Source organism: Etheostoma cragini, chromosome 6, assembly GCF_013103735.1.
Source record: "Etheostoma cragini isolate CJK2018 chromosome 6, CSU_Ecrag_1.0, whole genome shotgun sequence".
Lineage (NCBI taxonomy): Eukaryota > Metazoa > Chordata > Actinopteri > Perciformes > Percidae > Etheostoma > Etheostoma cragini.
The window spans coordinates 15,284,385-15,301,096 of record NC_048412.1 but is presented as its reverse complement, the minus strand read 5'-3'; the positions used below and the strand labels follow the sequence as shown (position 1 = coordinate 15,301,096).

Here is a 16,712-nt window from a genome sequence, read left to right as displayed (position 1 = left end):
GTTTCTTGGATGCTTTGAAAGGTTTCATACACTTTGAAGGGGAAATAATAATAAAAACAATTTTTGACTTCATGCCTGCAGCACAAGACCTCAGAAGAATTATTTATGTATTTCAGTGTAGCAGAAAATGCAAAAGCTGGTCTCTGGTGAATGATGTGGCTGTTTTAGGAAGCACGTTAAAGGGATTTAAAAAATAAATAACATGTTTTCTTGGTTTCCCTGAATTTTCCCTTCGACACTTTAGGAGGACTGTGGTTTACCTTAACTGCCTGAAAATCTGTGTGCGCCTCCTGCCTTTCCTGGTCCCTGAGTCCATTTCACAAGGGGCCATTTTATAGTATTTTAGTCAAATGGGCCTTTTAAGATTGACAGTTTAAGGTCCAATCTGTCGTGTTTGTTCTAAATAAAGTTCAGATATTTTAAGAGTTTGAGCAATAGATGAAAATGTGCATTTTATTTCAATTTATTTTAACGTTTGTAAACATTACTGTTGTAAATCAGAACAATGTTCATTTAAATGTAGGAAAGCAGTTGTAAATCAATGAGACAGTGGCAGCAGGTGTCCGTCCTGTGTGACTCTGTTCACTCATCATGTCATCAGAGAGAAAAACAAACAATACTCTACATCTCCCCTTTTTACTTGTTTAAGACATGAATATTAAGGAAATTATTTAATGTAAAGTTTTTTATATATCGCTTTTCCAAACCGGAAGCGCTTTTACATAGTTAATAGAGCCATTCACCATTCACACACTGCGGCGGAGACCGCAGGGTTGGGGATCGAACCACCAACATTACGATTGGCAGGCGTCCGCTCTGCCACTGAATGCAACCTTGTTAGAGATGAAGGGAGGGAGGGAGGGGGTCTTTTTAGGAAGTAGAAGACTGTTTAAAGCTGAGGCTGCTGTAAAACACAAAGACTTAAAAAGCTTTCTGGATTCACAAATGTAACCTCGCATTCATCCACGAATATCTGGCTGTCAAGCAGCTGTGACAGGACTGCAAAGGGCAGCAGCTTCATCGACTTACTGACACCTTGCTTTGGGCCTTAATCTGCACTTTATGTAGCCTATTGTATTTTGATATGTGGAACATTATGTTTTCTTTCACAATTATGCTTTTCTTGGCCTGGTCACCGTTGCAAATGAGAACCTGTTCTCAACGGCCTACCTAGTTAAATAAAGGTCATACATTAGAAAAGGAAAGAAAAACATTGTCTTTATGTGTCTACAAATCAGACACATCCATCCGGTCTGACTCTTCTCTTCACGTCTGAATGTCTACTGCTATTGTTTTTCAGCTATGTTGTAATCTTGACTAATGCTGTTTTGTTATATCATATCTCGGCAATAGCTACTCTGATATATTACATTTGCAAAACATGGTGTAGAGCAACCAATGAGGGGTAAAAAACGTTAAAATAAAATGTTGTAGCCTTACATTGAATGCATTTGATTGTGCTGTTTAGAAGGAGAAGGATTAGTATTCATTTGTTTTCCTCAATTACAATTTTTCCACATCCTTTATTTGTTTTTATCTTATGTTGCATAATGTTCAACATCACTCAAACACAACAAGCAACTATGGAACTGTCTACCAACTGAATGAAACACACCATTTTAATGTTATAATAGAAGTTAAACGTGGCTTTGTAAGAACATTGTAGACACACCTGCACTTTGTGGATGTATTTTCGTATATCTCACTGTGGAAGTATGTGGATATTTGGGGAAAAGTGGTGTAAACTAAGAGTTTTGAAATACAATTAGCATTGACAAATAGCTGTGTATCAAAAATACAATATGACATTACATATAGGCTATATATAGGCTATACACATGTATATATATATATATTTATATATATATATATATATATATATATATATATATATATATATATATATATATATATATATATATATATATATATATATATATATATATGTATATATAAATTGGATTATCATTTTTTTAGTTACTAGTTATTTGGCTATAGTGCCGTTACTGACTAATACACGGGCACGCTCCATCCCTACATCCGGGACTTTTTGGAGTGAGGCGCATTAACCTGTTTGGCTGTTAGGGGGAGCAATGTCACTGAATCTACACAAGGTAGAAGAAAATCAACATGAGCCCCATCATTCCCAAACAGTGAATCAGTTAAGTAATCCATATGCTCAGAAAACTATTTCAGCTTTCCAAAAGTATTACCTGTACTGGAAGGCGCCTGGCGCTCTTTATCTTGAGCAAGACAACAATTGTAAGTGAGGAATGAGGTGGACAATTTGGAGCTCATTGCAATGCCCCGGTTTTAGATTTAGTGTTTGAGTTTTAATTAAGAGATCGGGTAATTTATATCAATTGGGTTTTGGTTCCGACAATACTTTAAACGGAGCGAATGCGATGCGATTGTTATGAGATAACGTGGATCATGTTAACGCCATAACACAATTCATTATAGAAGAATAAAAAGCAATAGGCCTTCTGACAGCTAACGAAGAGAGTTGCCGAATAGGCGAGGGTTTGTTTGGACTGCGGATCAACAGGTCTCTCACACACTTTTCATTTCATAAGGTTTTGTTTAAATCTAGCATTTACTTTTTTTAAAGTCTCAGTTTTAGGTTTTTTGGTTCCTAAATGAGATGGACGTGATCACCGGTCGTTATTTAACACAAAATGAAAACACGTAAGCCCAGTTTTTCCTGAAGAAGATGCAGGTTATTTGAGGACTTTACGTTAACAGGCAACAACTTTAACATTTGGATTCGTCAGTTGAGTAGCCCTGTAGCCTATAAATGAATAAATAAGAGCATGAATTGGATGTTTTCTTTTAAAAATTTACCAGATAATTTAGTAACGCATTTTTTGAATTGCACTTTGCAGAAAGGTGCAAAAGGCAGGTTTACATGTGCAACGAAACGTGATGAAACATGAATGGAAACTGATACATTTTCGTTGTCTTTGAACGAATTTTATCATTATGAAAGAAGAATTAGCATTGACAAATAGCTGTGTATCAAAAATACAATATAACAATAATAATAACAATGATATAAATCATTACAATGGGCTTGGAGCTGTACAATGACTTCTGTCAACTCTACAACATCATAGTTTTATACGTTTTTTTTTGTATAATCATATTGAGTACTTACCTTAATTGTTAAAGTTGAAACATGGCACTTTATTTTTATTATAAATCAGGTTAAAAAGACACACACACACACACACACACACACACACACACACACACACACACACACACACACACACACACACACTGTGCTGACAGAGCTGTGCCACTAGATGGCGACATAAACTCTTCATGACTGTGGCCCACAGAGACTCTGGGCTCGTGCAGGTCTGGCCTACACACACAACCGGGACCATACTGTAGTCATATGTCATTTTACCATTAAAAGGAATTGTAAACCCTAACCGTTATCAATCAAGACCTCATGTCCAACTTGTAGGCTTACCAAAAAATATGAATCAAAATAACAAGAATGCAATGCGTCTCTCAAACATTTATTGTCAAAAACGTTGGCTATTGCAGTCATAAAAGGGAGAATAGATAGTTGCAGTCAGATAGTATTTACAAGTTTAAATATTCTTACGTTTTCAGTAGGTTACTCTTCTTGACTGACAGGCGGAAATTGCATAGGTCAGTTTTTATTCCGAGAGTTATTCTGAGTAAAACCCTGTGTTTAGAAAAAGCGACAGTGACATGGACAAAGTTGGGCAAACTTATTGAAATGCTCAAGCTAGTTTCACGTTCGATTACGTTTTATCAGATACAAGCCGATTAAACAACAGAGACTTATTTAAAATGGAAAGCATGGTTAAAGTGTAAATTTTGATTTTCAGGCTCCAAACTGTGAAATGAAGTGTATCTAAATAATTGAATTAAGAAGCGTTGTAGGTTCTATTTCCTCTGCGAGGACAAAGTAGGCCTAGATGTATTTTAATTGTTCTCTGAATGATAGGAGCAGCCAGAAATATCATTTTTTTGAAATCATGTTGTGTTATTTATGTGTTCATCTTGGCCTGTTTTAATTGTAATGATCACAGACATGGAGGTTTAAGTGAAGGCGACTAAAAGTGGATGGCCACCCATTTGTTACCACTGCGTCACTAAAGACGAATAGAGTCACTGATTTAGTTTTAAATTCTGGATTAAATTAAGTGGATTAAAAGCGCAGGTTTGCTCGGGGTGTGTCGTGCCTTTCAAGGCCAAATGTCTTATTGCTTGGTGAATATTTTAAAGAGAGCATGCATCCATCGCAGAAGCGCCTTGGTCAACATGTTGCAAACCATTTCCGATCTTCTGTCAACAGGCCGCATCGACTGGTTCCAATTAAAACGTCAGGAAGGAAATGTGGAGGTCAAAACAGAGCCGCTCTGGCGACAAAGAACCCGTTCATAATGTAATAAATTATAGCACAGTTTTCTTAGATGAAGGCCCTTCACCTCCTGTTTCAGTATCTCCAGAGCTAACTGGAGCTCTTGAATTTGGTGACGACTTTCTTCTCCTTTACGCGCCTGTTCTGAAACCAGATTGTCACTTGTCTCTCTGTCAGATTTGTCTGCGCGGATATTCTCCTCCTTTTGTCCTTGGTGATGAATTTATTGGCGGCGTACTCCCTTTCCAGTTCTTTGAGCTGCACCTTGGTGTATGGCACGCGTTTCTTTCTCCCACGGCGGACAGAGCTGTCTCCACCTGATATTGTTTCTGTGGAGGGAAACAAATTAAGTAGGTTATCACTATATTTTAACTGCTGGGCTGCATCAAACGGAAAACGAAAATGTATTTACATGTTGTTTTTTTTCAGGCGCATTATTAAATACAAACAGTGGAAAACAGCTTACATTAGAAATTCCATTTACATATTTTTTGAGTTTCACTGCATATTCCCATGAACATTGCATATTTCTGTGATAAAACCATTAAAAAAATACCTTGTAACGAGGATTTCCACAGAGGATTTGACTGTGGCTGCTCCTTGGTGCAGTAAACTTGACCACTCCAACCATTGGTGATGGTCCATGGCTGGTAGGGCTCCATGGGCAGCAGAGACTCATGTCTTGGCTCAGATGGAGCACTCAGCGCAGGTACGACAGGGACGTCCAAGTAGCTCGGCTGGTAAGGACCCGAGGAATAGCCCTGATAAAACGCGAATTCCTTTGCCCTGGTTGAGAACTCCTCGCCAGAAACAGATGAGTCCATGTATTTATCGCCATAACCAGAGGGCTGCGCGCAAGCCTTCACGCTGCCGTGTGTCATCCTACATGGGTAATAACTGCTGCCAAAATATCCATAAGGCAAAGATGCATTGGGTGAGCTCTGACTGGCAGAACAGGGACTGCACTGCTTGCCAGGCTCCCCCATGCCAGAGACTGGCACCTCACTCGCAGCGTAGGTGGTGCTCGGAGCCAGTGAGGTTGGATGCGCCAACAAATTCCTGCACTGGTTTGCAGCAAAATTGCCTCCTGTAAATCCTTCCATGTTCTTGCTTCTTTCATCCAAGCCGTTGTCGTAGAGGAACATCACCGGGTCAATCCAGTGCGAATGAAGGAGCAATGAAGCGGTCATAGCATGCCCTACATTGAGAAGACCGACTCTTTTTCAAAATCCCCTCGACTGAACAGAGACAGGGACTAGGGGCCGAGTAACGATACCAACACGCCTGAGTACATAAAGATCGCAAGGTTATTGGCCAGGGCCAAACACGTGATATGCAAAGGAGATGATAAACGTCTAGACATCAGATAATGCAGATCAAGCTGTATACTCGTGAAGGTGTACTGCAAATCAGTGTAAGTTTTATGCAAAGAAGTCCCTTGGGGGATTTTTTTCCTAACATTATAATATTGGAATCGTAAGATAGCACAGTTGCACTCAGTCTGTCATGCAGCGGCATCACAACAGTATTTTTGATAGACTGTGTAGTACATGGCGTAAGAAAAACGGTATGAAATAGCCTGTGTATTTATTTATTTTCACGACGGAAAGAATGCGTAATTACGCGTGCCATTGCGCTTACTCCAAGAGCAAAGTAACAACTTTTATGGATCTGTGGATTTAAAGGATTTGGTTTTTATATCTATAACGATTGGACCTTTGATGCTTTTTGAGTCAAAGGAGCAGACCTTTACAAAATGTACCATCATGTTCTAAAATTATCTGGATTCTAAGCATGATTCTTCTTCTTCTTCTCCTGGATACTTTTGAAAGGCATGTTAGCCTTTAACAACATTAATACATGTAATCATCCTCACATTTGCCACAACAAGCAAACATAGACAACAGTTCAGTGTACACTAAAATACCAAAAGCATGCCACATTTGGCCACACTCTTCCTCATACGGATTAGACGCGGCTGGAGGCCAAGGTCAAGTTGAAAGTTGCAGTCTGGCCAAAACGGCCACTTCACGCCAGGAAGTCCGACGAGAAAACACCGCTAAAAGCCAAAGAGGAGGTTTCATCACAGACTGGGCTCGTTTTTGAAGACATGTTAAATAAAGTCGTTTTCTTTATTCTTCAATCCTAACAGACGTTGGCGATGACTATTGGCATTAAATGGTCCAAAACCAAAGCTCCAGAATATTTATTTTGTCCTTCTGCTGGAGTAAAAATGTGACATGAAATACCCGCTCTTCACCGTGCCTACATGTTTTCTACATTCTGCGTAAAATGCCTCCACAGTGGGCTCTTGTTTTCCTGGGGAGCTAAAACAGTCCTGCATTTGGCCACAGACACAAAAACAAATCCTCCATGAGTAGCAGTGCAAGAATAAAAAATTAAATATTGTTTACGGTTTAACCTATTTATGACAGCCAACAATTCAGCTGTGTGGGTGTAGACTGGAAAGGTTAAAATTAGTTTCTAACTAAATACTGTTTTAACTTTCAAAGTGAATTTTTGTGTTACCCTTCTAATGTGAGACCACAGGCGCAGAGAAATGTGCACCTACATTTGAGCACCTTTTTATTTTTAGTAGAGTTGTCTCACCTTTTGAGGCTGTAAATCTTTACAGCCCAAGTTCATAGCTTGTAGGCCAGACTCAGCACATTTCAGGAAAAAAGCACAATATTTTATGTTACTGTATTCGTTGCCTTGTAGTTTTAGTTTTTATTACAACGTTCTGATAACCGACTGTAGGCTATCAATCCGCTATTTCATTAACTACTACACGCACTGCCTTAAATAGGAAAATGGCCTACTTTCTAACATTTTGCATTAAACTAATCCAGAGAAGGTGAGTGTTGGCTGGACAGGAATCATCTCAGCCACGTTGTTCACACATTAGAGAGCGGTTTTCTGTCTCAACAATGTAGCAGCTGCCAGGAACGGTTAAATGAGCCAGTAGCTACAAAAAATATGATTCATGTCTAAATTGCAAATAAGTCATGAGATGTTGTAAATAAGCATTTAATCGTATTTTTAATTTTCTGTGTACACAAGCACACACACACACACACACACACACACACACACACACACACACACACACACACACACAGTGTTAATTTGTCTCAAACTTACATACCATATATTGTAATAACTGAGATGGCCTTATTAGGCTATTAAATGCGTTAGGACGAATACAAATGTTGTGGTAACCTAAGCTACTTGTAATAACCATATGCAGCCCTTTAAGTGAAAATCGAAACTTTAGGCCAATTTACAACAAAAATAATGAATTTTAGGATTCCTCTTGAAGGCTAAACAGGCGTTTCTTAACAGATCTTTAAAATAAAAAGCAAGAATGAGATCTATCTGTTTTGTAATAATCTATACCACACAGTGTAACCCAGGCTGGACAGGGAGGCCACGATTAAAACCACACCGATTTGACCCTATGTAGCCATTGCTTCGAAAGAATAATGTAGGATGGCACAAACTCGGGCTTTTTGAAATACACGCTGGAAACGGAACTCAGAACAATTTGGAACAATAAAAAAGCAAAGACATTTTGCGCGAAGTCATTAGTGTTACATAGGCCAACATGCGCACTTTTTCCCACAGACAAGTAGCCTACCTTGTCAACATTATGCATGCTTCTTTTTGCTGATACATCGAGTTGCAAAACTGCATGCTATCATACGCAAAAATGCACATGATCACCGAGTTTAAGAATGAACCGAAAAGGACTACTGAATGCAAAGCTTATGAAAACTTGATGAAGAGGCTATAAGTTTAGCACGAGGGATGATGTGCGCGCATGCAGCAGCAGATGATGTCAGGCTGCAGTCTGCTGAGGCCTGAGACCAAAGTGCTGCTCTGTTTGCAGTACCTATCATGTAGATGACAACACAGCTCTTAGCCGACAGTGCTTAATGGACTTTATAGGTTTTTCTTGCGATCGCATGACCTATGGCACCTTGGCCCCTCACTGGCTCTTGGCAAACTAGATCAGAAACATGCCGCCCCCCAAAGCTGGAATAGAAAAGCGGTGCACATCCCAAAATTGATGATGCAACAGTCTGTCACAACTTTGTTTCATAGTTGTGTAGTACGCAATACAAAAATACTCAGATCTATATTAGTGAAGAATTTGTGTTGGATAATTTTACTTCCAAAAGCCTAAATAAGGCCTTTTAGTTTGGAACATGTGGAGTTTTGGCCCCGTTTCTCTGTCCGGCGATCCGCACCCCGCCGACGCGCTGTTTCTCATCTGTGTTTATTGGGACTAGGCCTTCTGAATCTGTGGGACACACGATGGGAACTAGAACATTTGGGAGCTATTTAACTTACTAGCTCAGAGACATGGAGGGACAGTGTGCATTGCGTGTCCACATACAAGGCATTTCGAATTTAAATTGCCATTTTCATGGCGGGAATTAGTATCCTTCATCCTCTGTGTCTCTGAGGTTTGGTTGCTTTTGCATGCCAGTGTGCTCACTGAAGAAATGTCATTTAATCTGTGCCCTTGCAAAGCTCTTCCCTTTAAAATGGATATTCCTACAAAAATACTTCATAGCTTTACTCTAACAAAGCAACAATGAGTGTTTAAAAAAAAAAAAGAAGTTTATATTTAGTTAATATCCAAATCCAGAAATGAAAACATGAATGAAATTGAAGAGGTAGGTGGTAAATTAACGGTTCACAAAGTTTGATATCTTAATTTGTCTTTATTTACTAACAGGATATGTTTGATTTGACACTCTTATCCCTTAACATTTCCAATGTCAAGAGCAGTAACCCCCATGAAGAGAAAAAAAACGGCAACATACAGAAATGGAGACAACTACATACATACTTTATGTGGAGAACAAACCGTGTTTGCAGCCATTTAGTGTGCACAAACAAAAGCTAATGAGTTGTCTTTTTAACACCACAGATTCCCCCAAGACTCTTTGCATTGTAAGTAAGATCTGCAGAGCTGCCACTGCTTGACAGTCTGCTTATCTTTTAGATCATCTGTACATCACACAGTTTACTTGCTTCTAAAACTGAAAGGAGTGTTTTGTAATAAAAAAGCTAAAACACACAGAAAACAAGATTTCCAATAGCAGAGAAGTGCTCACATAATCAGTCACACAGTGTAGGAGCTCTACACTTGGCTTCATGTCTTTCACAACTTTGAAATAGAAAGTCCTTGGGGTGCCCCAACTAAGATGTTAGTCCAGTGCAGGGCCAGGCCGGGCCGGGCTGTGGACAGGGTGGAGGCTGACATTACTGGCCCCCCTCCTCCTCACGCAGGAACTGGAACACGGAGGAGAAATCTTTATTGGCATAACCGCGTGCGCACATTATACGATAGATCTGATGGGCTAAGGAGCCGAGAGGGACAGGAGTCTTGGTGTTGGTGGCGGTGTTCTGTGCTAAGCCTAGATCCTGAAAAAGAAAAGCAAACAAACATTAGAAAAATCAACAAAGCTGAAATTTAAACTCCAGACAATTATTTCATATTTTAATAACATGGGCTTGATACCCTTTTAAGACGGATGTAAACTACTGCCAATGTTTAAAGTGGTGTGACTAGGACATCATTATATTTTTAACACCGTCACTTAAATCCCTGTCACACGCACAGATTATGGGCCACCAACACCGATTGATTTACGTTAACTTTGTATACATACAATATATGAATGAGAACAGTCCACTTAATTCAAAACATGAATACATGTGTGTATTTGTGTTCTAATAGGAACCAATTAATTTTACACATTAGGCGAAGCAGAATTACAGCCATAACATATTTGGTTTATTTCCCACCTTTTTGTGATAAGGTTAACGTGTACAAAGCTAATGATGAAATGGAAACACTAATGCTCAACAGTAATTGAAGTATACAGTGCGAAAGGTCATTAAACAGACCTTAGCCATCAGCTGGGTGCCGAAGCCTCCCTGGTAGTTATTCCCAGAGGGGACTCCCTCCATGACTCCAGGGACAGGGTTGTAGGTGTCACTGGACCAGCACCGACCTGAACTCATGTTCAGGATCTGGGCCAACAGTTTAGGATCAAGACCAAGTCTGTGAATGGAGGCAAATTCCATGTTACTTACTTAAAAAGTATTTTGCTGCTGCATCTATTGCAATGATTAAAAATGACTATATACTGTTATTTGTAAGCGAGAGTGTTCACCTGACTCCCAGGTTCATGGTCTCCGATGTCCCAATCATCCCAATGGCTAGAAGCATATTGTTGCAAATTTTAGCAGCCTGTAACAGTAACAAGATAACAGTATATTAGAATTCAATAACCTGAACATTTTAAGTACTCATATTTTGACTAAATGTTTTTTATTTTATTAAACAAGTACACACAAACTACTATCTTTACACCTTAAACGCAGAAAAACACCACCACCTTCTTCAAATGCATCAAGAATGTGACAAAGTAAAATGTGAAACTATGACCTACCTGTCCAGTTCCAACCCGACCGCAGTACACCACGTTAGCTCCCATGCAGGTGAGCAGTTCTTTGGCTGCAGTAAATTCCTCCTCTGCTCCTCCAACCATGAAAGTCAGTTTACCCGAACTGGCAGCACCCACACCTGGGAAAGCAAAGTGGTGCTCTTATACACAATTAACTCTGGTCAAGCATGTAGAGATGGATGGTACATATTGGATCTCTGAACATATCAGTTGAAATGCAGTGAACAAAAAGAAAACGCAAGCATGAGTTTTCCTAAAAGAAATCATTGTAAATCATCACCAATCTTCTTAGAAGCAGCTGTAATAGCAGATACCATTCTTTGAGATATGAAAAGGTGTGGATTTTTTTAATGTAGTATTTTAAAAAAACTTAAATTCTTTTGACTCTTAAAAATAAGTTCATAGTAAAACAGCATGAAAGGTCCACTCGTGTCTGACAGCCATATATTGCATCTCTGCACCCTTCACTGTCCTGACTGACTAAGCTTTCTTAGGAATGTTGAGGTGCAGTATAACCAGAATATTTTAAGTGATCTGAGGAGACAATAAAAAAACAACAACAAAATGTCTTTGTTGCATCTCTCTCCAATGATTTCCTGTTAGCTCTGCATCTCTGTACTATTGACTCTCTAATAAAAGTAATAAAACGCATAACAACATGTATAGAAATGCTTCTGGAGTCAAAACTGAATGACAATCTATCTCACATAAAAACTAAAGATAAAACAGCATTAGATGCAGGGTGAAATGCTACATACAAATTAAAAAAAATATAGCAAGGTGTAGTACAATAAATAATGTGACAATAACGTAGCCCGTTCTCACAGGGTCATATAGTCCAAAGCATTACAGGTTATTTAGTTGACGCTTTTACCCAAAGTGACTTACAATTGCTACACATGTCAGAGGTTGCATGCCTCTGGAGGTACTAGGGGTTAAGTGTCTTGCTCAGGAACACACTGGTTGATGTATCGCAATGGGAATTGAACCCAGATCTCCCACACCAGAGGCATGTGTCAAATGCAATGCGCCGTCACCACCCAAAGCCTTTGGACACAGTTTATAAAAGTCTGGCCAGTCCATGCATACATTTTAAAAAAGCCATTTCTGTATCCTTCTGTAAATTTGACAATATGGTATGAAGAAAAAAAATAGCATTGTTGAATCCGATAACTTCTTCTCACAGACATGTAGTCTTGGAGAAATTGACAATTATTGAGATGAGGAATCTGTGCAACACTGAATGATTTGCCCAAGAGGTGCAATACAGAAAAGATGGAAAATAGATCTGAGGTTGAAAAATGTAAGTAATTAGCTACGTATGTAGACAAGTACTTAAATACATTTTTAACTTAATACTGAATGTATGATTGATAATGGTAATTCTAAATCTATTTTAATTTCTAATGCAACTATAAAACAACATTACAACATACCCTCCCAGCACACAAAACAGTAAGACTTGTACAAAATACCCAGTTCCTGTTTCAAAAGCAGACTGGTGTACTTCTGTCTCTAGAGTGGGACAGTAACTAAATAAAATGGCCTTTGGTTCAAATGCCACAGCTGTCAGAAAGCAGGTTTGTAGGTTTTCTCCTGGAGAAGCATTCATCTCAACTGTGCAAATGCTAAAATATCTCAAACACATTTAAAGTCCTGAAACTAGAGAAGCACAGTCTTTTTAATCCAAAGTGTTTGAGAAAAAAAAATTAACAAAAAGATCTAACCGGCCGAAATTTTTGTCAATCGTCACTTTTATTGCTCAGGACGGTCTGCTAGAAAATGGTGTCGTCACTCCAGAGACATACCTTCTTTACCGAAAAGTTAAAATAAAAATGAGTAAAAATGAAAGATGGCCCTTATCATCCGTTGCGTACATTTTTTCCTTTTTTAAACACAAAAGAAACTATCAAGACACATGCTGACTCAATTATGTCCCCACCACCATGCACGCTTTTATGTTTAAACCTTAACCACCTTGGATTCTACAGTCATTACCAAGCCACTGTACTTCTGTTGATTTGCCTGACCACTGGAGGTGTTCAAAACGTTTTATTTAGGTAATTAATGTGATACATCAAAGTTTGACATACACGTCAGTTTGCAACAGTGTTTGAACTGCCTGGACCACACACTCAAGTTCAAGGCGGAAGGCTGGCCAACTTTAATCCATGTGCACTACACAGGACGGAAGCATATAAATCAGTACTAATCTCTGGGGGTAGGCTATAAAATGGACCAAGATCAATTCAAAGAAAGTGGCCGTCTTGACTTTGACAAGGCCAGGTTCAAACAAACTTTCTGTGTGGACCCCAAGAAAATGTCAGCCTAGCATTACAGCTTGGGACATTTGTGCTGGCAGGAGCTCCTCCTCCTCTTCTTCTTCTTCCAAAACAGATTCTGCTGCTGCTCTTTATTAACCACAACTTTAGCAAGTGGCAAACTGGATTTGCCAGTGCTTTCTACACAAACAATACATCTACTGTAACACATAAGAAATCAGCATCACACTAGTTAGATGATGTTGAATTTAAATTTCCAATGATGTACAGCTAAAACAACTAGTTAAATTGACTGAAAAACCAAAAAATAAGTCTGCAACTAGGGACGGCGATATGGAAAAATGAACAATAAATTTTCCAATTCTGATTGACATCGATACTTATCGCCGAGTAATTTATTTTGCTGATGATGCCCGTTTGAGGTGCATGCTGACTAAAGCTGGAAGAAGGCCGCGGTTTATCTACACTTTAAAATATAGTTTATGTAAAAAAACAAACAAACATGCCTTTACAATATTCAGCACACGTTTTTGTTGAGGAGTCACATGACACAATAAAATGATGACATACCCAACCAGTCAATAGAGCAGCCGTGCCCTCTACTGGCAAAGTACGGATAGGGGGCGCTACAAATTTTAAAATGAGGGAAACACTATTCGACGGAGCACAGCCTTGAAAATCAAAAAAAAGAAATCAAACACTCCCAATAGGAAGCATCCACACTGAAAAGGCAGACTCTGGCAGTTGTGTTACTAGGTAAATACATGTGTCTAAAGCTTATTATTGTTACCAACCTGAATTTTATCGCAATCCCGATTCGAGATTGTTTTATCGCCCGGCCCTATCTGCAAGTGTCTTGATAATTGATTCATTGTTTAAGTAACTTCTAAAAAAACAGAAATGGCACAACATTTATTTTGGGGGTTTTGCACAGCTGGTACGCCAAAGTTCTATAGACCAGCCTTTCTCAAACTTTTTTGGTGCCAAGGCCTAGTAATAATGGGCCCTCATTCTCATTTATTTGGGGATTCCATAGTTTAAGTAAGGCTGCTATAGACCACCCGATTAAAGTCTATAAACAATAGTTGCAAGTTGCAGCTAGGGCTGCACTATTAATCGTAACATACAATCCTACAGACTCAAAATCTTAGTATGGCACAGACCCTCAAAGATTATCCCTCAAGAAAATCTCATTTATAATCATTTAAATCTTTTTAATTTTAATATTTTTCAATGAAAATGAGAATACTGACACAAAAAAGAACAATCCCTCCAATATCATGAATCATATCAAGTATCAGTAAAATAATCGCCATTAGATATTTTCCTCATATTACCAGCCCTAGTTGCAGACTTACAATGGAATATGTAAAATTACATGAATGCTACATTGGTGTGAATGACAAGATAATACAGCTTTACTTAGATACAGCATGTTTTCAAAATGTTTTAAAGTTATTGCTCCGTTGCCAGTTCATTGAAACCGCCAGTTTTTGCTCCCCCATTTATTTTAGTGTGGGATGACTTATTAGAAACACTTCTCAGTATAATGCAAAACAGTTCACAGCTCCAGTAGCCTACAAATTAACAGAAAGTTGAATCAACATTTCTCTAAAATAGTTTCAACCAAAACTAAACATTATTGTCTTTGTGAACGGGGATTTATTGATTGATTATTCAGCTTGGTGAAGGCTACCCGACAACAGAAGGATGTATTCCAAGAACATACAGTAAATTACAATAGATATTATCCAACCTACATTGTGATCATAAATGTAAAATGTACCTCCTGATACAGGTGCATCCATAAAAACCGCCCCCATCTTTTCAGCAGCAGCCGCCATCTCTTTTGAAACCGCTGGGTCGATGGTGCTGGAGTCAATGAGTAGGGAGCCTTTCTTCACCTTTCTGTTGAGAAAAGTTCATGATTAAGAGTCTGACTTAAATCCATGAGGTTACTAGGTGCATATTGAAAGAGAAACCAAAGGGTACTTGAGGATGCCATTGAGTCCAGTGTACACATCTATGACATTGGGACTAGAGGGGAGCATGGTAATAATGCGGTCAGCCTTGTCTGCTACATCAGCTGGATTATCCACAATCTGAGGAAACACAAAATCACAAGGTAAGAAGAGAGAACAGGTAAAAACTGTACACAAGTTAAAAGGTGAGTGCATTTTACACTCCCACCTGAGCGCCCAGCTCTTGCACTTCCTTGCATGACTCCGGGAACACATCAGTAGCAATAACTGGGTATCCGTGCTTCAGCAAGTTCTTTGCCATTGGGTTTCCCATGTTGCCCAGACCGACAAACCCCACTGGTGTCTTCGAGGCCATGGACCTGGTGGAGACTACAATGTAATGGCCAAATAGATCAATGATAAGGACAAAAAGTATTGTCTGCTTGTCATTACTCAAGATGCCTGATTTCCCCCTCAACATTGTGCTCGTAATATCTTAGCTTTTATATTGTTAATAATTGAAACGACTCTCCAATCCAAGTAAAGGAATTAACCTTGTTCAAATGCAAAGTCACGTTTACATTCCAATTAGGTATGTCAATCCAATGTAATCGCCTTTCAATGCCAAAGTATTCCAATCTAATGGTAAGCATTTTCGATATTTACTAGCTATTCATTGATACAATCAAATGTATTTTATTGTAATTTAAATTTAAAAAAACTGTAATAGTAAAGTTTATCTACACACCAATAATATTTATTTGTTCATCCACACTAAAAACGTTAACTTGCCTACATGATGCATCAAGATTTTCATTTTTCTTAAAGTAAAAGTAATATAATGCTTGGGGTGTTCCCCTAAGCGCATCTGTTTAAGAGACTACAAAGAACCACGTCCGGAGTTGTACAAAGAAATTGACATGAAAATGTGCACGGTGAGAGACATTAACTGTTACATAATGTGCCTTAAATAAAGAGATAGGTCACAGTAGGACACAATAGTATATGCCGACAATTTCCACCCTTTTTTCCACGAAGCGTTATAAAATACTGCAGACGAGAGCATTGGCAGTTAGCACGTAGCTCTGGCACGCAAACACAACGTCATTTAAACAGAAACGCTTCATCACCAGTACCTTATACAGTCTATGACCAGTACATTGTGAGGGGAGCCCCTTCAGCGGCAGATAAAACCCAGTCTAGCGAAAACTGAATCAAACTTCTCTTATATTTCAAGCAAAATGAGTGTTTACAATGTCACAAAGTGCATTCAAGTTACAACGCTAACTTCTGAAGTAAGCTCAGAGACGTGCGCGATATGTACACAGTCTCAGTTTGTTCTTCTTACCGGATGCAAAGACAACATGTTTGCAACTCCTTCCAACAAGGTACCGCGACCCTCTCAACACAGCGGCCATGCTTGTTTCCTCTTGACCTTCCGTGTGACGTAATGTTAGCTACGTACATTAATGGCGGTTCCTCCGTCCTATCAAATAATAGACTTGCGCAGCACGGCCTTCCAAATTCAGCCACTGAGCTGTAGGGGAGGGCCTTCAACATATAGGCCTACGTGCTT

At 39.0% G+C, this 16,712-nt stretch overlaps 2 protein-coding genes across 2 annotated transcripts; both read right to left on the bottom strand.

The window, feature by feature from the left end:
* Nucleotides 1-3,514: 3,514 nt before the first annotated feature.
* hoxa13b (homeobox A13b) lies at nt 3,515-5,671 on the bottom strand. The gene is made up of 2 exons (XM_034874698.1): nt 4,962-5,671; nt 3,515-4,734 (listed from the first exon to the last, which is right to left on the bottom strand). The coding sequence occupies exons 1-2, from the start codon at nt 5,593-5,595 to the stop codon at nt 4,496-4,498; spliced, it is 873 nt and encodes a 290-aa protein (XP_034730589.1). The 5' UTR covers nt 5,596-5,671; the 3' UTR covers nt 3,515-4,495.
* A 3,450-nt stretch (nt 5,672-9,121) lies between these two features.
* Nucleotides 9,122-16,613, bottom strand: hibadhb (3-hydroxyisobutyrate dehydrogenase b). Its single transcript, XM_034874696.1, has 8 exons — nt 16,485-16,613; nt 15,366-15,526; nt 15,168-15,277; nt 14,962-15,083; nt 10,879-11,012; nt 10,600-10,676; nt 10,331-10,487; nt 9,122-9,844 (listed from the first exon to the last, which is right to left on the bottom strand). Exons 1-8 carry the CDS (start codon nt 16,552-16,554, stop codon nt 9,683-9,685), a joined length of 993 nt encoding a protein of 330 aa, XP_034730587.1. The 5' UTR covers nt 16,555-16,613; the 3' UTR covers nt 9,122-9,682.
* Between the last annotated feature and the right edge of the window lie 99 nt (nt 16,614-16,712).